This window comes from Spermophilus citellus (genome assembly GCF_964194105.1).
Source record: "Spermophilus citellus genome assembly, chromosome: 3".
Classification (NCBI taxonomy): domain Eukaryota; kingdom Metazoa; phylum Chordata; class Mammalia; order Rodentia; family Sciuridae; genus Spermophilus; species Spermophilus citellus.
Window position 1 is genome coordinate 109,472,462 of NC_138184.1, and position 23,835 is coordinate 109,496,296.

Here is a 23,835-nt window from a genome sequence, read left to right on the forward strand (position 1 = left end):
AAACCCCAATTAGCCAGAAAAAGATCAGCTATATTTTCTTTGCTTTTCACAGTAAAGAAAAAAATGCTGATTTTTTAGGGATGTTATCTACATTAATAGCTATCCTCTCCTGAATCAGAAATGAATGGTCTCCCCAAAAATCTGATTCTGACAGCAAAAATTGATTCAATTCTACAGTTATCTCAGAGACCAAGAAGTATGAATTTATCTCAAGACCTTTTCAGTCAGAGATGTGATTAAACTCCATGACTACAGATCACCCAAGTCATCTTTGCCCAATTCTACCTCAACCTTCAGTGCTCTTCTGTCATATTCTCTAGATTTCCTTAAATTCAAGCCACTCATGAAAATAGTACTCACTGTCTCAAATGTATATTAAGAGACAGGCAGGCATCATTAAAAACAATAATAAAACAGCGTCAAATTGCCAAATTTTCCTGCTTTTCATCCCCTTCACAAATCTTGAATTCTTCTTTTACTTCCATCCAGAATTGGGGTTTTTTTGGTGGGGTGGGGGGACAGGGGAATTGATCATGGGTTTATACTAAAATTTAAAAATATTTCTTAGGATTCATAATAAAAAGAGGATATATGGATTCATGGCTTGCCTGTATATAGGATACGACTGATCATTCCTGGCATCACCATGAAGAATATGGGCAGAATCTTCAAATAGCCACACATGATGCAGGCAGCCTTCACGTGAGACATGTTCTTGCCGCACAGGCAGCGTTGTACCATAATCTGCCAGGAAAAATACAACATATTAGTAAAATAACCAGGTAATGATTTCCAAGGAGGTTAGTGTCTTTGTTCAGGGTTTAATGTTGCAATAAGTAATTACATCATGGTTAGTGGAAAATAATGGGCATTAGAATAAGGCCAAGATTTGAATTACTACTCATTTTGCACATATGTGATCCCTGTGAGTCTGAGGTTTCTCATTCATAAAATAGGGTTCTCTCTTGCAGGGCATTCTGAATAATTACTATGATGCATAGTAATAACTTTGTTACATAGAAATCAATACACATTAAACTACAATTAAACTATTTTTAAAGCTCCAAGATTGCAGATCAACAATCATAATGTGCTCCATTAGTTGAAAAGAAGTTATATTGATGCTACCACAAGTTGTGTGAATTGCGTCTTTTTTTTTTATTGGATGTTCACAACTTTACAATGCTCATGACAAATCATATTTCATAAATTAGAATCAATTGGGTTATGAACTCCCATTTTTTCCCAAATACAGATTGCAGAATCACATCGGTTACACATCACATTTTTACCTACTGCCATATTAGTGACTGTTGTATTCTGCTACCTTTCCTATCCTCTACTATCCCCCCTCCCCTCCCCTCCCATCTTCTCTCTCTACCCCATCTACTGTAGTTGATTTCCCTCCATGTTTGTTATCCCATTCCCCTCGTAAACTCTTAAATGTAATTTTGTATAACAATGAGGGTCTCCCTCCATTTCCATGTGATTTCCCTTTTTTTCTCCCTTTCCCTCCCGCCTCATGTCTCTGTTTAATGCTAATCTTTTCTTCCTGCTCATCCTCCCTGTTCTGTTCTTAGTTGCTCTCATTATATCAAGGAAGACATTTGGTATTTGTTTCTTAGGGATTGGCTAGCTTCACTAAGCATAATCTGCTCTAGTGCCATCCATTTCCCTGCAAATTCCGTGATTTTGTCATTTTTTAGTGCTGCGTAATACTCCATGGTGTATAAATGCCACATTTTTTTTATCCATTCATCTATTGAAGGGCATCTGGGTTGATTCCACAGTCTGGCAATTGTGAATTGTGCTGCTATGAACATCGATGTGGCAGTATCCCTGTAGTGTGCTCTTTTAAGGTCTTCAGGAAATAGTCCGAGTAGGGCAACAGCTGGGTCAAATGGTGGTTCCACTCCCAGCTTTCCCAGGAATCTCCATACTGCTTTCCAAATTGGCCGCACCCGTTTGCAGTCCCACCATCAGTGTACAAGAGTACCCTTTTCCCCACATCCTCGCCAGCACTTGTTATTGTTTGACTTCATCATGGCTGCCAATCTTACTGGGGTGAGGTGGTATCTCAGGGTGGTTTTGATTTGCATTTCCTTGACTGCTAGAGATGGTGAGCATTTTTTCATGTACTTGTTGATTGATTGTATGTCCTCCTCTGAGAAGTGTCTGTTCAGGTCCTTGGCCCATTTGTTGATTGGGTTATTTGTTTTCTTATTGTCTAATTTTTTGAGTTCTTTGTATACTCTGGATATTAGGGCTCTATCTGAAGTGTGAGGAGTAAAAATTTGTTCCCAGGATGTAGGCTCCCTATTTACCTCTCTTATTGTTTCTCTTGCTGAGAAAAAACTTTTCAGTTTAAGAAAGTCCCATTTGTTGATTCTTGTTATTAACTCTTGTGCTATGGGTGTCCTATTAAGGAATTTTGAGCCCGTCCCCACAATCTGTAGATCGGAGCCAACTTTTTCTTCTATAAGACGGAGAGTCTCTGATTTGATATCTAGCTCCTTTATCCACTTTGAGTTGACTTTTGTGCATGGCGAGAGGAGGGGATTCAGTTTCATTTTGTTGCATATGGATTTCCAGTTTTCCCAACACCATTTGTTGAAGATGCTATCCTTTCTCCATTGCATGTTCTTAGCTCCTTTATCAAATATAAGATAGTTGTAGCTTTGTGGTTTAGTCTCTGTGTCCTCTATTCTGTACCATTGGTCCACCCGCCTGTTCTGGTACCAGTACCATGCTGTTTTTATTACTATTGCTCTGTAATATAGTTTGAAATCTGGTATCGCTATACCACCTGATTCACACTTCCTGCTTAGAATTGTTTTTGCTATTCTGGGTCTTTTATTTTTCCATATGAATTTCATGATTGCTTTCTCTATTTCTACAAGAAATGCCATTGGGATTTTGATTGGCATTGCATTGAACCTATAGAGAACTTTTGGTAATATCGCCATTTTGATGATGTTAGTTCTGCCTATCCATGAACAGGGTATATTTTTCCATCTTCTAAGATCCTCTTCAATTTCTTTCTTTAGGGTTCTGTAGTTTTCATTGTATAGGTCTTTCACCTCTTTTGTTAGGTTGATTCCCAAGTATTTTATTTTTTTTGAGGTTATTGTGAATGGAGTGTTTTTCCTCATTTCCGTTTCAGAAGTTTTGTCACTGATATACAGAAATGCCTTTGATTTATGCGTGTTGATTTTATATCCTGCCACTTTGCTGAATTCATTTATTAGTTCTAGTAGTTTTTTTGTAGACCGTTTTGGGTCTTCTAGGTATAGAATCATGTCATCCGCAAATAGTGATAATTTAAGTTCTTCTTTTCCTATTTTTATACCTTTAATTTCTTTCATCTGTCTAATTGCTCTGGCCAGTGTTTCGAGAACTATATTGAATAGAAGTGGTGATAGGGGGCATCCCTGTCTTGTTCCAGATTTTAGAGGGAATGCCTTCAATTTTTCTCCATTCAGAATGATGCTAGCCTGAGGCTTAGCATAGATAGCTTTTACAATGTCGAGGTAAGTTCCTGTTATCCCTATTTTTTCTAATGTTTTGAACATAAAGGGATGCTGTACTTTGTCAAATGCTTTTTCTGCGTCTATTGAGATGATCATATGGTTCTTATCTTTAAGCCTATTGATGTGGTGGATAACATTTATTGATTTCCGTATATCGAACCATCCTTGCATCCCAGGGATGAATCCTACTTGATCATGGTGCACAATTTTTTTGATATGTCTTTGTATCCGATTTGCCAGAATTTTATTGAGGATTTTTGCATCTAGGTTAATTAAAGATATTGGTCTGTAGTTTTCTTTCTTTGAGGTGTCTTTGTCTGGTTTCAGAATCAGGGTGATGTTGGCCTCATAGAATGAATTTGGAAGAGCTCCCTCTTTTTCTATTTCCTGAAATAACTTGAAAAGTATTGGTATTAATTCTTCTTTAAAGGTTTTGTAGAACTCCGCTGTATATCCATCCGGTCCTGGGCTTTTCTTGGTTGGAAGTTTTTTGATTGCTTCTTCTATTTCATCTATCGATATTGGTCTGTTTAAGTTGTGAGTTTCCTCCTGACTCAGTCTGGGCAAATCATATGACTTAAGGAATTTATCGATGTCTTCACTTTCTTCTATCTTATTGGAATATAGGTTTTCAAAATAATTTCTAATTGTTTTCTGTATTTCTGAAGCGTCTGTTGTAATATTGCCTTTTTCATCCCGTATGTTAGTGATTTGTGTTCTCTCTCTTCTTCTCTTCGTTAGTATGGCTAGGGGTCTGTCGATCTTATTTATTTTTTCAAAGAACCAACTTTTTGTTTTGTTAATTTTTTCAATAGTTTCTTTTGTTTCAATTTCATTGATTTCTGCTCTGATTTTGATTAGTTCTTGCCTTCTGCTACATTTGCTATTGTTTTGCTCTTCCTTTTCTAGGGCTTTGAGATGAAGTGTGAGCTCATTTATTTGTTGGTTTTTCCTTTTTTTGAGGAATGATCTCCAGGCAATGAATTTCCCTCTTAAAACTGCTTTCATTGTGTCCCATAGATTCCGATATGTTGTGTCTGTATTTTCATTTATCTCTAAGAATTTTTTGATTTCCTCCTTTATGTCTTCTGTAACCCATTGATCATTCAGTAACATATTGTTCATTGTCCATGTGATGTAGGGTTTTTCCTTCCTTCTTTTATCATTGATTTCCAGTTTCATTCCATTATGATCTGATAAAGTGCATGGTATTATCTCAACCCCTTTATATTTACCGAGGGTTGCCCTATGGCATAATATATGATCTATTTTTGAGAAGGTTCCATGTGCTGCTGAGAAAAAAGTATATCCACTTGATGATGGTTGATATATTCTATATATGTCAGTTAAGTCTAGGTTATTGATAGTGATATTGAGGTCAATAGTTTCTTTATTCAACTTTTGTTTGGAGGATCTGTCCAATGGTGAGAGAGGTGTGTTGAAGTCACCCATGATTATTGTGTTGTGGTCTATTTGATTCTTGAACTTGAGCAGAGTTTGTTTTACGAACGTTGCAGCGCCATTATTTGGTGCATAAATATTGATAATTGTTATGTCTTGTTGGTGAATGGTTCCTTTTAACAGTATATAATGTCCTTCCTTATCCCTTTTGATTAACTTAGTCTTGAAGTCGATTTTATTCGATATGAGAATGGCCACGCCTGCTTGCTTACGAGGACCGTGTGCTTGGTATATTTTTTCCCAACCTTTTACCTTGAGTCTGTGTATGTCTTTTCCCATCAGATGTGTCTCCTGGATGCAACATATTGTTGGATTTGTTTTTTTAATCCATGTTACCAGCCTATGTCGCTTTATTGGAGAGTTTAAGCCATTAACGTTTAGAGTTACTATTGATATATGGTTTGTACTTCCTACCATGTTTGATTATTTATCTTTTTTTTTCCCCCTAATTTAGTTTGTTTCTCCATGGTTAGCTTTCCCCCCTTCCTCTGTCTTTACCGAGGCACTTCCCGCTGATGGTTTTGGTTATTGTTTTCCATTTCTTCCTCGTGTAGAGTTTTGCTCAAGACACTTTGCAATGCTGGCTTTCTGGCTACAAATTCTTTTAGCTTTTGTTTATCATGAAAGATTTTTATTTCGTTGTCGTATCTGAAGCTTAATTTTGCTGGATACAGAATTCTTGGTTGGCATCCATTGTCTTTCAGTGTTTGAAATACGTTGTTCCAGGATCTTCTCGCTTTCAGCGTCTGTGATGAAAAATCCGTTGTCAGCCTTATTGGTTTACCCCTAAATGTAATCTGTCTCTTTTCTCTTGTAGCTTTTAATATTTTCTCCTTGTTCTGTATATTGGATAGCTTCATAACAATGTGTCTTGGCGTTGGTCTACTGTGATTTTGTGTGCTCGGTGTCCTGTATGCATCTACAATTTGTATATCTGTTTCCTTTTTTATTTCTGGAAAGTTTTCTGTAATTATCTCATTCAGCAGGTTATTCATTCCCTTGGCATGAATCTCTGTGCCTTCCTCTATCCCGATGACTCGTAAGTTTGGTTTTTTTAAGTTATCCAAAATCTCTTGGATGTTTTTCTTGTGATTTTTTACCAGCCTATCTGAGTTGGCTAGACTCTTTTCAAGTTGATATATTTTGTCTTCATTATCTGACGTTCTGGCTTCTACTTGCTCCACTCTGTTAGTGATACTCTCGATTGAGTTTTTAATTTGGTTTATCGTTTCCTTCATTTCTAGAATTATTGTTTGATTTTTTTTATAATCTCTATCTCCTGATAAAGATGCTTAACTTCTTCTTTTATCTGTTTTTGTAATTCCTTTTCAATGTGATCTTTTTTTTTTTTTTTTTTTTTTTTAGAGAGAGAGAGAGGAGAGAGAGAACTTTAATATTTTTTTCATTTTTTAGTTATCGGCGGACACAACATCCTTGTATGTGGTGCTAAGGATCGAACCCGGGCCGCACGCTTGCTAGGCGAGCGCGCCACCGCTGAGCCACATCCCCAGACCTCAATGTGATCTTTAAGGTTCCTTTCCATCTGTCTAAGGTGTTCCTTGAGTTCTTTATATGGCCATTTTTCTGATGACTCCAGGTCCTCCTGAATATTTAGGCTGTCCTGCATTGTTTGTACTCCTTTTCTTCCTTGCTTTTTTATGCTCATGATACTTCTTGTTCTGTTTGACTGCTGAGTTACTGTTTACTCTTATAAATTTATTTGATGCTTGGGAGGAGAGGTATTAGAGGGGAAGGGAAGAAGTCACTAAAGAGAGTGAGTGTAGGCAGGTGGGGTTCAAGAGAGGGGGAATAAGAAAGTTGAAAAGAAATGAATAGACAAAAGAAAAAAGTGAGAAGAAAGAGATAAAAAACGAAAAAATAAAAATTTAAAACAAACAAACAAAAAATTATAATGGTATTAAAAAATGGAAATTAAAGTTTAAAAAAAATAGTAATAATAATAGAATAAAAAGAATTTTAAAAAATTGAAACCATTGATAAGAAAGTTAAAGAACAACAACAACGTCAACTACAAAAAGTGAAAATAAAAAAAATACTAATAATAATCATTAAAAAAATAATAATAATAATAATAAATGCAGTCATAGAGCTCGATTAACTTCTCTTCCAGTAGGTGGAGCTATGCCCACTGGGCCAGGCTTCTCCTCTTGATAGGTGGGAACCAATCACTGTGCCTCAGCTCTTCTTCCCATACTGTGCGAGTCTCCAGTCCTGAGTGCCTAGGTCCTTCTCTTGTGGTTCCTCAATCCAGGCCCCAATCGCCTGTGATGCTTACCACATTACTGGCTACACGCCGGGTCTGCTGCTCCTGGGAGCCCTGTTTTCAAGGATGCCTGGGCACACCCTTTCTGTTTTCCTCCCTCGGGCCCTACGTTTGTAGGGCTTGGGGCTGAGGACCCCCAGCGAATTTGTTTGCCCTCAGGTAGCAACTCCCCTGGTAGCTGGTGCAAGGGACCTCTGTTGTCAGCCCTGGTGGGAGCAATAACCGCGCTCTTGGGCGCCACGCTTGTTCACGACCTTAGCAGCGCCGCCGCGGCCTCCGCTGCTCCTCGGCCCGGTGCCTAGCTCCCGGGGCCCAAGCGGCTGCCGCTGCGGCTCTCCAACCCCCTCCTCCGGAGCACGGGTCCCCTCGCAGGGGGATGCCCAACGACCCCAGAGCAGGCTCTGCCCCAAGGTGCAGCAGGGAACAGGCGACTGAGGCGCTTGAGGCCGTGGTCCAGCCTTCAGAGGACAGGGCTCGGCACGCAGCCCAGTTCCAGTCTCTAGATGTGGCTGCTGGACAGTGTAGACAGGGCCATCAAGGCAGCATGCCGAAAGCAAATGGCGGCTCCCGCGGAGTGGATTTTCGGCCCGAAACCCCAGCCCAGCCAACAATTTCAGTCCACTAACTCTCCCTGTATAGATAATATTAAAAAAAAAAAAAAGGGCGGGGTGTACTGAGCTTTCTTTGCCTCAGGTACTTAAGATCCACTGCTGATTACCCATTCAGCTTCTCTGCAGGGAGCAAAGTGAAAGAGGAAGCATATGGGCGCAAAGTGCCCGCGGCTCTGAACAGGAAAGCGTCCGGGAGCCAAGCGTCTCTTTTTCAATCTTTTTGTTTTTTCTGCTGCTTGGCCGGGTGGTCCACTACAGACTAATGGTGAAAGGAGCTCTAACAAGCTGCGCAAAGTCTCTATTAAAGCCGCTACTCTGAGCACCAGTTTCAGCAGTTCAGCCACCCCCGTACGCAGCCCAGTTCGCTATTTCATAAAGGCTTGGTTAGATTCCCTTCACGTCGCCTCCTGAGCTGGGTGGGCGGGGGGGGGGCTGTTTGCCGTGCGGGTGGGGACCCTTATCGCCGCGCTGGGCCCGGCCGCCGAGGGCTGTTTGCAGAACCGGGCAGGCGGCGCTGGCGGCCGTTTGGCGGCGGCTGGCAGCGAGACTGAACCTCTGCACCGCGTGGCCAAGATTCACTCGTCTGGGACAAACTGTCACCTCTAATGAACTTACTGATTCCCGGCAGGTCTCCTTTCCACGGAATTTTGCTAGAGGTTCCTCCGTAGGTAGATTCTAGGTGTATTAATGGGTCTTTCTGATCGCGTTACTGTGGAGATCCTGAAAATACTGCTTCCTCGCCGGCCGCCATGTTGGGTCCCCCCTGAATTGCGTCTTTAATATTGTAGGCATTAGCAGCAGCTCCCTACTTTAATTATGTAATGGCACCCTTGGGAAATAGACATTTGCCATAGAAACACCATAGTCAGACAATCATCAGAACTGAGCACTGAAACATTAATTTTCAGATTTCTTCAAAATATTCTGAGAATCATATCTAGTTACAAATCAAATATGATAGCACTGGGGAAAATAATGCATGTGGTTTTGTAATTTCTACTTAATTTGTGCAGTCTTTTAACTGAGAATTTTCTAGCAAAGGAGTGTTTATACCTATAATGTCAAGACTTCTCAATATTTTTTAAAGCATCATCAAAATAGGGATGTCCTTTAGATAATCAATTTATTAGTGTTAACACTGGTATCATTTAATGATGGGTAAGAATATGGCATTTTTTAGACAGGTCTAGAAACAAACAGTTGACAAATAATAAGTGAGGACAGAAACCCTGTGAGTAGATAAGCAGGATCAGGTATCAGATCTAAACAAATGTGAAGCTGCTTGCAAAGCATAAGTCAAGGAGTCAGAAATGAAATAGATATAATAAAGAAGGTTCTACAAATTCATAAAGAAATTTTGCATTATTTGACAGATATTTTGAGAAAATCAGTTTATTACTTGGGTAGTACAGACATTTTAACTATATAATTCTTCCAACTTATGAACATGGGATATTTTTATTTATTTGTGTCCTCTATTTATTTAATCAGTATTTTAGAGTTTCTATTATAGAAATTTTTCACTTCCATGGGTAATTTATTCCTAGGTATTTTAATTTTTTATCTACTATAAATGGGATATTTTCTTTAATTCTTTTTCAGAAAATTTACTAGTAGCTTATAGAAGTACAACTGATTTTTGTATGTTGATTTTGTATCCTTCAAGTTTACTGAATTATTTTATATAGTTCTAATAGTTTTTATTGTGGCCTTTAATGTGATATTAGACATATATATCAGAATATATATCTCAATATGCAAATGTAGTCCCCACAACAGAGATAATTTTATTTACTCCTTTCTAATTTTCTAATGTGGGTATTCTTTATCTCTTTCTCTTGCCTAATTGCTCTGGATAGGACTTCCAGAAGTATGTTGGATAGAAGTGGTGAAAGTGGGCATACTTGTCTTGTTCAATATTTTAGAGGAAAAACTTTCACCTTATTCCTGCTTTATAAAATGTAAACTGTGGATTTGTAACCTTTAACCTATGACCTTTATTATGTTGAGGTACATTTCTTTTACACCTAATTTGTTGAGAGCTTTTAACACAAAAAATGTGCTAAATTTATCAAATGACTTTTCTGAATCTATTGAAATACTTATGAGTTTTTTGGTCCTTGATTCTGTTAATCTGATGTTTCACATTTAACAATTTGCATACATTGAGCCATCCTTAAATCTATGGGATGAATTCTACATGATTATAGTGAATAAACTCGTTAATGCACCATAGAACTCAGCTAGTTTGTTGAGGTTTTTCCAACTCTGTTCATTAGTTTACTTTTTGTTATTTTCTCATATAATTTTGATGTCAGGGTAAATCTGACTTCATGGAATGAGTTTTGAAGAATTTCCTCCTTCTAAAATTTTTGGAATAATTTGAGAAGAATGTTCTTTGAACATTTGTTAAGAGTTTGGCAGTGAAGAATCAGGCCTTGAACTTTGATGAAAGTAATAAAGAACTTTTTATTACTGATTCATCTCATTACTCATTATTGTTCTGTTTAGATTTTCTATTGCTTCATGGTTGCATGTATATAGGAATTTATCCATTTCTCCTGGCCTTTAAATTTCTTCCTCAAACTTGGGAAGTTTTCTGCCATTATTTCTTTTTCTTTTTCTTTTTCTTTTCTTTTTTTTTTTTTTTTTTTTTTTGGTGGGGATACCAGGGATTGAACTCAGAGCACTCGACCACTGAGCCACACCCCTAGTCCTATTTTGTATTTTATTTAGAGACAGAATCTCACTGAGTTTCTTAGCACCTCGCTTTTGCTGAGTCTGGCTTTGAACTTTGAACTCTTGCTTCAGCTCTGCCATTATTTCTTTACATTTGTTTCTATCCCTTTCTCGCTTCTCCCCTTCTGCTTTTCTCCTCTTCTGCCCTTCTCCTCTCTTTAACTTTTTTTAATCTTTTTTTTTCCTTTTCTTTTCATTTAATAATTTCCAATGAGCTATCTTCAAGTCCATTCATCCGCCTTCTGCTAACTCTAGTTTGCCATTGAATCTCTCATATTTTGGCATTCACTTCTATAATTTTATTGTCATTATAGTCTTCTATTAGATATACCTATGGCAAACTCGTGCAGGGTGTCTACTTTTTAAAAATGTTTTTATAGTTATATGTAATGTAATTTTTGGATTTTTTTCAGTTCTGTTTTTGTATTATTCTTTGGCTTGGTGATTTCTGTTTGGTAATTAAAAATTCTTAAGAAAAAAAAGAAAAAAGAAAAGAAAAATTCTTTGATTTGAATTAACATGTTTTAACTCTACATATTAGTGGAGTTCAGTGTGATATTTCAGTGTTTGATGATAAAATCCAACCTCTCTTTATCCACCTGTCTCAACCTTCCCAATTTCTAATAATCCCTAGTTTACATCAAGGTTGACTTTTTAAAATTTCCATACATGAGAGAAAACACACAATACTTGCTTTTAAGTGTCTGGCTTATTTTAGTTAATTTAATATCTTCCAGTTCTATCTATTTAGTTTAGTGCTCTTACATATTTCCCTCTCTGTTAAGTTCTCTGTTTATGTATTGCTCTTCTTACCTGAGTGAGCTTTAAAACTGTTCTTTCAAATTCTGTCAGGTAAATTGCATATCTCCATTGCATTAGATTTAGTTCCTTGAGATTAATCTTAGTCTTTTGTTTGGAATATATTTTGTAGTTTCTTTGTCTTCCTTGGATCTCTATCTAATTTTGTGAATTAGATAAAGAAACCACCTCTCCAGATCTTGATAGACTATTCTTGTACAGGAATTATTTCTCTGCAATCATCCTGGCAAACGATTTCATGTAACTCTTTGTGCTTATCCTACCTGCTGTCTTTATTCTTAGTGACTCACAAGAAATTACAGAGTGTCAAGTCTTGCTATTGTCTTAAAGAAGGTAAGACAGAATTCAGTCTTTCGGGGCACAGCTCAAGAGATTGGGATGTTAGATGTTTGACCCGTTTCCTTCTTTCCTTAAAGAAAAGCTGAGGGCCAGAGTTCGTCTCCCACTCATTCTGCCCTACACCAAGGAAAATATGTGAGGCAGATGCCTGTATTCTTGATAAGCCTTCAAACTTGAGAAGGTAATTGTTTAATGTTTGCAAGTTTATTTTATCTTTATCATAAGAATTGAACCCAAGGTCCTGTGTATACTAATCAAGTGGTCTGCCACTTAGCTATGCCTTCAGCCTATTCATGAGCTTAAAAGTCTTGTTTTTATTCACTGTAGTGAAAGAGACTCAGGAGTGCAGATCTCCACCAACTCCGAGTCTAGTGAATTTGGAGCTGTTTCTGTAGGCAAATATTGTAAAGGTTACTCTTCTTAATGTACCTAGAAACTACTTTGAGGAAGAATCTGAACATCTGGATTTACTGCTATAGGAAAGAAGTGGCAAAGAGTGCTCACTCTCTCTTGTTTAAGCTAGAATGTTTCATGATCTCTTTGAAGGGGGAACCATCTGGTTTGAAGTTATCACTGAACAAATCCTGGAAAGAAGGTGCAATCTTAGAATGGTCCCCTAGCCTCCCTTTAATGAGAATTTTCAGAAGTTTGTCTTAAGATAAAGTCAGAGGAGAAGATAGGTATAACCCCTCCATTCTTGCTGGTAAAGATTTCCAACCCTTTTCCCATGAGAGACTGTAGGACTGGAATTGTCACTGAGGCAAACTGGGGAAGAAAGCAGAGAGTGTTTTTATACTTGTTTGGGCTAGAAATGGTTCATTCTCTATTGATACATAAGATAGATTCTCAGATACTAGCTTGGTAAAGGCCAGAACCATAGGGAGCTATTGGGAAAACACACAGTCAACTCATTCCAGGGGAATCTGGACTGATCCCTAGGGCTACAGCAGCTAGAAGAACTCACATGGTTCAAAACATTCTTCTTTCTTTGTGATTGAAAGTCATGGTGCCATACACTGTGCTTGCTATTCTTCAAGCAGGATGACTCTAAAGCTAAGCCCTCTAGTAATGACTTTAAAGTTCAGCACCATATATGTGGTGTAAGCCCTTTCCACCCCTTGGGAAGATGCTGGGAATTGACTAAGACTCTGTTCTCAGTGGGGTTAGTTGAAATTTTTTCTCTGTTTTGATGTATGTATTTTCTCAGTCATCTGTTATATAGTAATTTTTTGGCAGGGCAGGTGGGATTCTGAATTTGTTTTCAAAAGAAGGAAACTTTCTGTAGATGTTTACTCTGTGTTTCTGGGAGGGGGAATAGACAGGAGCTTCCTATTCTGACATATTACTGATTTCACTCCTCCATTTGGAGGTATAAAGAGAAGATTTCAGCAATTAACAGAGATTTTGGTATTTAATGAGTAATAATTTCCAAGAAAAATTAAAACAGTGTAAAAAATCAAAATATACCACATCTGATTGGAGTTATGAATTACTCTCATATAATCAGAAAAATAGAGGCATTGCATACTGATCTGTCCAAAATTATGATATAGACATACTGGGAGAATAGGAAAACAAGAAATATGATACAAGGAATTGAGAGTAGAAAGTTAAACCCTCATCTCTCATCATGGGAAGCCAACAGAAAAATATTAAAACTGGAAAACCTAGAGGGAGCAATATAACAATTATTTGAATAATGTGGGATCAAGTTACTGAGAAAATTTTGACTAATTGTATTTCGGTAAGGTGTGAGCTCCAAGGCAATGTCTATGCTGACAGATCACAGATCACACACTGAATATAACGATTAAGAATAGAAATAAACATAAAAAAATCCTTAATTAAAAGAGCTAAAATTCTTTTCCTCTGAGGAGAAAGAAACAGGGTATAGAGAAGAGAATCAGGTATATATTTTTATGAAAAGCCTTATGGCAGTGTTTGATACTTTAAAAGATATATGTGTAGGTAAAACTAGAAACTAGATGCGTTTTTACAACATAGAAAACAACAATACATACACACATGCTCACCTGATCTGTGCACCAGAACCACACAGCTAAGATATTCAATCCAAACATTAGTCCTGGCCATGGAATATCCCCAGTGATAGCATCTCGGAAAATGTGAAATGCATCCGCCTGGGGAGTGTAGCACTGGGGGCTGATTGTCAGGTTATCCCCCTCGATCACAGATGGGATGGCATTCATGTACTTCTCTGTAAAGCTGTCGTAGCCTCCAACTTCAGCAAAAGCTGAAAAGGCATCAGATAAAATAAAATTGTATGAAATTTCAAGCCACCTGATGATTATGATTGCTCCTTTATAGTGGAAGTACTAGAGCAGCTCCCTACAGCTAGGTAAAATCCTAAGGGGCTTCCCACCATCATGTCTTTCTAGTTTCTCCACTGGCCTCCACCAAGGCTGAAGACTGGTTTTCACATAATACATAAAACAAATAATTCTCTTTTTTCTCCTAGTGCTCTTTAAAGTTTTAATTTTGCATCTAGACTTGGGATAAAAATAAAACTGTTAGCTCACAGACAGATACTGATGTCTCACCACCACCCAGAGCAGAATCAAACAAGATGATAAGCTAAGAGATTCAGCCTAATGGAATTAGCCATCAGAAACTCCAACTCTTCTGAAAGGAACAGAAAAAAATGCCTCTCTTACTCACTCAAAATCTGGCTATTCTGACCTTATGTGCAATCTGATTTTCTGATGCAATATTTTATTCTGTTTATGTTACAATAAAAAAGTTGGAGATATGAGCAGAAATTGGAGGTAGCAGGTTAGATGTGATGAGGAAGAATGGTCAGACTAAGCCCACTGGAGGCTGGAAAGCCTAGTTAAGTATAAACAAGAATTATAGTTAATCTTAGAAAGATGAATCTCGACCTCTAGGGCCACTTCTACAAGTTAAATGATGCAAAATATATCCAAGTATTATATAATTGTAGAATTGTGGTTGGCATTAATTGTTCACTAATTAGTTGAACATTTACTATGTGACAAACATCATGCTATTGTGCAAAATGAAATTTTAAGGCAGCCTACTGTAAGACACAAGCAATACAAAGAAATTGTTAAAAAGAAATATGAGTCAGGCTCAGAGGCACATGCCTGTAATCCCAGAGGCTTGGGAGGCTGACAGGAGGATGTTGAGTTCAAAGCCAACCTCAACAATGGTGTGGCACTTAGCAACTCAGTGAGACCCTGTCTCTAAATAAAAACAAAAGAGGGCTGGGGATGTGGCTCACTGGTGGAGTGCCCCTGAGTTCAATCCCTGGTACCAAAAGAAAAAAGAAAGAAAGAAAGAAAAAGAAAAGAAACAGAAAGAAAGAAATATGAGGGGTTGGGATTGTAGCTCAGTGGTATAGCTCTTGACTCACAGGCACTGGATTCAATCTTCAGCGCCACATAAAAATAAATAACTATATTGTTTCCACAGACAATTAAAAAAATATTTAGAGGAAAAAAGAAAGAAATATGAGTCAGGCACAGTGGCACATGCCTGTAATCCCAATGGCTCAGGAGGCTGAGGCAGGAGGATGGGGGGGGTTCAAAGCCAGCCTCAACAAGAGTGAGGCACTAAGCAACTCAGTGAGACCCTGTCTATAAATAAAATACAAAATAGGGCTGGGGATGTGGCTCAGTGGTCAGTGTCCCTGAGTTCAATCCCCAGTACCAAAAAGAAAGAGAGTGAGAGAAAAATGATTTATAAAAACCATATGGGGTTACACATGCAATAAAACTAGAAATCATTAACATGAAAAGCTTTCAAAAATTCTACAAATACATGGAAATTAATCGAACTATTCAAACAGCCAATGAATCAAGGAAGAAATCAAAAAGGAATTTTAAAAACATTTCTTGGGCTGGGGGCATAGCTCAGTGGCAAAGTGCTTACCTAGTATGCGTGAGGCACTGGGTTCGATCCTCAGCACCAAATTTTTAAAAATTAACAAATAAAATAAAAGGCATTCTGTCCATCTACAATTACAAAAAATTTTTAAAAATAACAATAAAGATAAAACATTTCTTGAAGCAAATGAAAATGGAAACCAATATACTAAAAGCTATGGTATATGGAAAAAACTGCACTGAGGGAAATTTATAGCAATCAGTACCTACAGCAAAAGGCCAGAAAAATCTCATAGAAACAACCTGTTCTTTCCTCTCAAAGAAGTAGGAAAACAGTAAAGACCAAATCCTAAATTAGTAGAAAGAAAAAATATGAGAGCAAAAATAAATAAAACAATGACTAAAGTGAAAAAAATAATAAAAATATCAGTGAAATGAATATTGATTTTTGAAAGGATAACCAAAATTGGCAAACCCATAGCTAGGAAAGAGAGAGAAAGAAGACTCAGATAAATAAAATCAAAGATAAAAGGTAGAAGGCACAACCAAAATCAAATAAATATAAAGGAGTATTCAAAATCATTATGAAAACTAAATACTAACAAATTTGATAACCTAGAGTAAATGGACAAATTCTGGGACATATACATCTTGATAAGATTGAAACATGAAGAAATAGAAAACCTGAGCAGACCAATAACCAGTATGAATTAGTAATTTAAAAAAAAAATCTTCCACCAAAGATATTATACCCTTACCTCTAACCAGTTTCAAAAATCAACTCAAATGGTCTAAAGATTTAAATATAAGGCCTAAAAATATGGAACTATTAGAAAAAAACAGGGGAAATATTTTAGGATACTGAAAATGTTTTAGACAAGATCCAAAAATCATAGGAAACAAAAGCAAAAATGAACAAATGGAATTAAACAAAAAAGAGACTCCACACAACAAAGAGAAAAATCATCTGAGTATGAGAAAATTTACAGATTGTGAGAAAATATTTGCAGACAATACATCTTGCAAGGGGTGGGCTGAGGATATAGCACAGTTGGTAGAGTGCTTGTCTTGCATGCACAAGGCCCTGGGTTCAATCCCCAGCACAACAACAACAAAAAAAAGCCACATCTTGCAAGGGGTTAATATTTAGAATACATAAGGAATTTCAATAATTCGATAGCATATACAAAACAATAAACTAAAAAAAAAACCAAATCAAAACAAACAACAAGCAACAACAACAAAAATAAATAAAACTTGATTAAAGAGGGGGCCACAGACCCAAATAGATAATTCCAAAAAGAAGACATACAAATGGTCAAAGGGTATATTTTAAAAAGCTCAAAAGCAATAAGCATTAGGGAAAAGAAAATCAAATCCATAATGAGATATCACCTCCCTCCATTAAGAACAGTTTTGATCAAACAAAATGAAAGATAACATGTACCAATGAGGATGTGAATAAAAAGGAAAACTTGTACACTGTTGAGTGCAAATGTAAATAGCCATTGTGGAAAATGGCAAGGAGGTTTCTCAAAAACTTAAAAATTGAACTACCATATGATCCACCAGTGCTACTACTGTTTATACATGTAGAGGAAATGATGTCAGAATGTTGAAGTGATATCTGTACCCCCATGTTTAATTACAGCACTATTAACTATAGCTAAGAAATGGAAACAATTTAAGTGTCCATCAACTAACAAATAGATTTAAAAAAATGTTATGGAATACTATTTATCCCATTTATACAAAAAAGGAATAACATCATGTCCTTTATGGCAATATGGATGAATCTGGAGATCATTACATTAAATGAAATAAACGGGGCACTGAAAGATATATACCACATGATCTTATGCATATGTGTGATGCACAATGTTTAATCAAACAGAAATCTAGAGGAGAATGCTGGTTACCAGAGGCTAGGGAAAGTAAGGCATGGGGTGATGAGGAAAGGATGATCAATGGGTACTGTTACAATTAAGTAGGAGTAAGAAGATCTGGTGTACACAGTAGGGTCGCTGTAGGAAACAATCATCTATTGTATATTTCAAAAGCTAATATAAATTATTTTTAATATTTCCATAAGAAGAAAAAAATTTTGAGGATATAGATTTGTTTAACATTTTTAGACATTACATAATGTATAAATGTATTGAAGCCTCACATGTTGTACTAGATTAATATATATGATGTTGTTTTTATGTATCAGTTGAAATAAAATTAAAATGCATGAATTAAGCTGAGAGATAAGATAGGCTTCTTATTGTAAAAGAAGTAAGATTTAGAGCTCCTGATAACAGGGAGTGCACCACTGGAGCTACAAAGCATGGAACTATGTTCAAAACAGCACAGAAGTTTCTGGCTAACTAATTAGACACTGAACAAGGAAGTGAATTACATAAACAAATCCAAGAAGCAAAAGATCAACTATACAGGGAGATAGAGGTTATAAAAAACAAACAAACAGAAATCCTAGAAATGCAGGAAGCAAGACACCAACTTAAAAACTCAATTGAGAATACTACCAGCAGAGTAGAACACTTAGAAGATAGAACATCAGACAATAAAGACAAAGTATTTCAACTTGAAAAGAATATAGACAACTCAGCAAGACTGTTAAGAAACCATGAGCAGAACATCCAAGAAATATGGGATAACATTAAAAGACCAAACTTAAGAATCATTGGGATACAGGAAGGCACAGAGCTCCAAACCAAAGGAAGGAGCAATCTATTCAATGAAATAATTCGAGAAAACTTCCCAGACTTGAAGAACGAGACAGAATCCCAAATCCTAGAAGCCTACAGGACGCCGAATGTGCATAATCATAAGAGATCCACACCTAGACACATTATAATGAAGATGCCCAACATACAGAATAAGGAGAGAATTTTAAAAGCTACAAGAGAAAGGAAGCAGATTACATTTAGGGGTAAACCAATCAGGATAACAGCTGATCTCTCAACACAGACTTTGAAAGCTAGAAGATCCTGGAATAACATATTTCAAACACTGAAAGAAAATGGGTTCCAACCAAGAATTGTGTATCCAGCAAAATTAAGCTTCAAGATGGAAAATGAAATTAAAACCTTCCACGATAAACAAAAAGTTAAAAGAACTTGCAGCTAGAAAACCATCTCTCCAAAAAATCCTTGGCAAAACATTACAGGAAGAGGAAATGGAAAATAACAATGAAAACCAACAGTGGGAGGTAGGACAGTAAAGGCGGGAAAATAATCAAAGAGGAAAGCAAACCATATTCAATAACATAAATAAACAAATATGGCTGGAAGGATAACCCATATCTCAATAATAACCCTAAATGTTAATGGCTTAAACTCACCAATTAAGAGACACAGGCTAGTAGAATGGATCACAAAACATGACCCAACAATATGCTGCCTACAGGAGAAGCATGTGATAGGAAAAGACATACATAGACTGAAGGTGAAAGGTTGGGAAAAATCATATCACTCATATGGACTTCGGAAACAAACAGGAGTGTCCATACTCATATCAAATAAAGTAGATTTCAAGCCAAAGTTAATCAAAAGGGATAAAGAGGGACACTACACACTGCTCAAGGGAACCATACACCAACAAGACATAACAATCATAAATATATATGCCCCAAACAATGGTGCAGCTATGTTCATCAAACAAACTCTTCTCAAGTTCAAGAGTCTAATAGACCACCATACAATAATCATGGGAGACTTCAACACACCTCTCTCACCACTGGACAGATCTTCCAATCAAAAGTTGAATAAGGAAACTATAGAACTCAATAACACAATTAACAACCTAGACTTAATTGACATATATAGAATATACCACCCAACATCAAGCAGTTACACTTTTTTCTCAGCAGCACATGGATCCTTCTCAAAAATAGATCATATATTATGTCACAGGGCAACTCTTAGACAATATAAAGGAGTAGATATAATACCATGCATCTTATCTGACCATAATGGAATGAAACTGAAAATCAACGATAAAAGAAGGAAGGAAAAATCATGCATCACTTGGAGAATGAACAATAGGTTACTGAATGATCCATGGGTTATAGAAGACATTAAGGAGGAAATTAAAAAATTCTTAGAGATAACTGAAAACACAGACACAACATATCGGAATCTATGGGACACATTGAAAGCAGTTCTAAGAGGAAAATTCATTGCATGGAGTTCATTCCTTAAAAAAAGAAAAAACCAACAAATAAATGATCTCATACTTCATCTCAAAATCCTAGAAAAAGAAGAGCAAAATAACAGCAAAAGAAGTAGAAGGCAAGAAATAATTAAAATCAGAGCTGAAATTAATGAAATCGAAACAAAAGAAACAATTGAAAAAATTGATAAAAATAAAAGTTGGTTCTTTGAAAAAATAAATAAGATCGACAGACCCTTAGCCATGCTAACGAAGAGAAGAAGAGAGAGAACTCAAATTACTAGCATACAGGATGAAAAAGGCAATATCACAACAGACACTTCAGAAATACAGAAGACAATCAGAAATTATTTTGAATCCTTATACTCCAATAAAATAGAAGATAGTGAAAGCATCGATAAATTTCTTAAGTCATATGATCTGCCCAGATTGAGACAGGAGGATATAGACAACCTAAACAGACCAATATCAATTGAGGAAATAGAAGAAACCATCAAAAGATTACCAACTAAGAAAAGCCCAGGACCAGATGGGTATACAGCAGAGTTTTACAAAACCTTTAAAGAGGAACTAATACCAATACTTTTCAAGCTATTTCAGGAAATAGAAAAAGAGGGAGAACTTCCAAATTCATTCTACAAGGCCAACATCACCCTGATTCCTAAACCAGACAAAGACACTTCAAAGAAAGAAAACTACAGACCTATATCTCTAATGAACCTAGACGCAAAAATCCTCAATAAAATTCTGGCGAATCAGATACAAAATCATATCAAAAAAATTGTACACCATGATCAAGTAGGATTCATCCCTGGGATGCAAGGCTGGTTCAATATACGGAAATCAATAAATGTTATTCACCACATCAATAGACTTAAAAATAAGAACCATATGATCATCTCGATAGATGCGGAAAAAGCATTCGACAAAGTACAGCATCCCTTTTTGTTCAAAACTCTCGAAAAAATAGGGATAACAGGAACATACCTCAACATTATAAAAGCAATCTACACTAAGCCCCAGGCTAGCATCATTCTGAATGGAGAAAAATTAAAGGCATTCCCTCTAAAATCTGGAACAAGACAGGGATGCCCTCTCTCACCACTTCTGTTCAACATAGTTCTCGAAACACTGGCCAGAGCAATTAGACAGATGAAAGAAATTAAAGGCATAAAAATAGGAAAAGAAGAACTTAAATTATCACTATTTGCAGATGACATGATTCTATACCTAGCAGACCCAAAAGGGTCTACAAAGAAACTATTAGAGCTAATAAATGAATTCAGCAAAGTGGCAGGATATAAAATCAACATGCATAAATCAAAGGCATTCCTGTATATCAGCAACAAATCCTCTGAAATGGAAATGAGGACAACCACTCCATTCACAATATCCTCAAAAATAATAAAATACTTGGGAATCAACCTAACAAAAGAGGTAAAAGACTTATACAATGAAAACTACAGAACCCTAAAGAGAGAAATTGAAGAAGATCTTAGAAGATGGAAAAATATACCCTGTTCATGGATAGGCAGAACTAACATCATCAAAATGGCGATATTACCAAAAGCTCTCTATAGGTTTAATGCAATGCCAATCAAAATCCCAATGGCATTTCTTGTAGAAATAGAGAAAGCAATCATGAAATTCATATGGAAAAATAAAAGACCCAGAATAGCAAAAACAACTCTAAGCAGGAAGTGTGAATCAGGTGGTATAGCGATACCAGAGAGCAATAGTAACAAAAACAGCATGGTATTGGTACCAAAACAGGCGGGTGTACCAATGGTACAGAATAGAGGACACAGAAACCAACCCACAAAACTACAACTTTCTTATATTTGATAAAGGGGCTAAAAGCATGCAATGGAGGAAGGATAGCATCTTCAACAAATGGTGCTGGGAAAACTGGAAATCCATATGCAACAAAATGAAACTGAATCCCTTTCTCTCGCCATGCACAAAAGTTAACTCAAAATGGATCAAGGAGCTTGATATCAAACCAGAGACAAGGCATCTGATAGAAGAAAAAGTTGGCTCCGACCTACATACTGTGGGGTCGGGCTCCAAATTCCTCAATAGGACACCCATAGCACAAGAATTAATATCTAGAATCAACAAATGGGACTTGCTCAAACTAAAAAGTTTTTTCTCAGCAAAAGAAACAATAAGAGAGGTAAATAGGGAGCCTACATCATGGGAACAAATCTTTACTCCTCACACTTCAGATAGAGCCCTAATATCCAGAGTATATAAAGAACTCAAAAAATTAGACAATAAGATAACAAATAACCCAATCAACAAATGGGCCAAGGACCTAAACAGACACTTCTCAGAGGAGGACATACAATCAATCAACAAGTACATGAAAAAATGCTCACCATCGCTAGCAGTCAGAAAAATGCAAATCAAAACCACCCTAAGATACCATCTCACTCCAGTAAGATTGGCAGCCACTATGAAGTCCAACAACAACAAGTGCTGGCGAGGATGTTGGGAAAAGGGTACACTTGTACATTGTTGGTGGGACTGCAAATTGGTGCAACCAATTTGGTAAGCAGTATGGAGATTTCTTGGAAAGCTGGGAATGGAACCACCATTTGATCCAGCTATTCCCCTTCTGGGTCTATTCCCTAAAGACCTAAAAAGAGCATTCTACAGGGACACTGCTACATCGATGTTCATAGCAGTACAATTCACAATAGCAAGACTGTGGAAGCAACCTAGATGCCCTTCAATAGATGAATGGATAAAAAAATGTGGCATTTATACACAATGGAGTATTACTCTGCATTAAAAAATGACAAAATTATAGAATTTGGAGGGAAATGGATGGCATTAGAGCAGATTATGCTAAGTGAAGCTAGCCAATCCCTAAAAAACAAATGCCAAATGTCTTCTTTGATATAAGGAGAGTAACTAAGAACAGAGTAGGGAAGAAGAGCATGAGAAGATGACTAACATTAAACAGGGATGAGAGGTGGGAGGGACAGGGAGAGAGAAGGGAAATTGCTTGGAAATGGAAGGAGACCCTTAGGGTTATACAAAATTACATACAAGAGGAAGTGAGGGGAAAGGGAAAAATAATACAAGGGGGAGAAATGAATTACAGTAGAGGGGGTAGAGAGAGAAGAGGGGAGGGGAGGGGAGGGGAGGGGAGGGGGGATAGTAGAGGATAGGAAAGGCAGCAGAATACAACAGACATGAGTATGTCAATATGTAAATCAGTGGAAGTGTAACTGATGTGACTCTGCAATCTGTATACGGGGTAAAAATGGGAGTTCATAACCCACTTGAATCAAAGTGTGAAATATGATATATCAAGAACTATGTAATGTTTTGAACAACCAATAAAAAAAGGTTAAAAAAAAGAAAATTTTATGTAACTCAAAGGTTTATATGCTTTTAATGAAATGCACCAGTGTTTGTCAAATTCTGGAAATCTAATAGTATGGATTTTGTCCATTCTGCCCACAAAGAAATTAAGGTTAAATAATATAAGTTATGTGATAATTTTATGAAGGAAATAAAGTTCTTGTCTCCATTTCCTCAGCAAGAATGAATTCAGGCATCTATTTCCATGGTGGGAATAACATAAATGATGATGAAATGTAACCCAATAGAACTGGGAGGCAGTAGTAAAGATCAGACCAACAGAAATAAATACCAAATATACCAAATCTACAGAGTCTAAGGCTGTGAATGCTGTGATCACTTACCAAACCCCATGAGAATAAAAGATCCAACCAACATGATGATAGCCTGGAGGGTGTCTGTGTAAATCACTGAGGCCAAGCCCCCTGTGAAGAGAAAAAAGAGGCCCAGATCATTTTGTCCATGTCTACTCATCTACTTGCCTTTACTGCTGGGTTCTCAACTAATCAAACCATGGAAATGACTCACAGAAAACATATCCAAAGCTCTTGGCTGAGCCACAAGATTGTCTTGACATCATTATCTCCTTAGTGTGCGAAACTTCCACTTATATCCTATCGCCCTTGTCCTGA

The 23,835-nt window shown here is 36.9% G+C and overlaps 1 protein-coding gene across 1 annotated transcript in view; it reads right to left on the reverse strand.

The window, feature by feature from the left end:
* LOC308645377 (solute carrier family 5 member 4-like) overlaps positions 1 to 23,835 on the reverse strand; it is a gene marked incomplete at both ends in the record, with an annotated part of 71,024 nt that overhangs the window by 13,925 nt on the left and 33,264 nt on the right. The window contains 3 exons of the mRNA XM_081287433.1: positions 609 to 744; positions 13,817 to 14,037; positions 23,548 to 23,628. Coding sequence (XP_081143559.1) covers positions 609 to 744; positions 13,817 to 14,037; positions 23,548 to 23,628 — 438 coding nt within the window. The remainder of the gene's footprint in view (positions 1 to 608; positions 745 to 13,816; positions 14,038 to 23,547; positions 23,629 to 23,835) is intronic.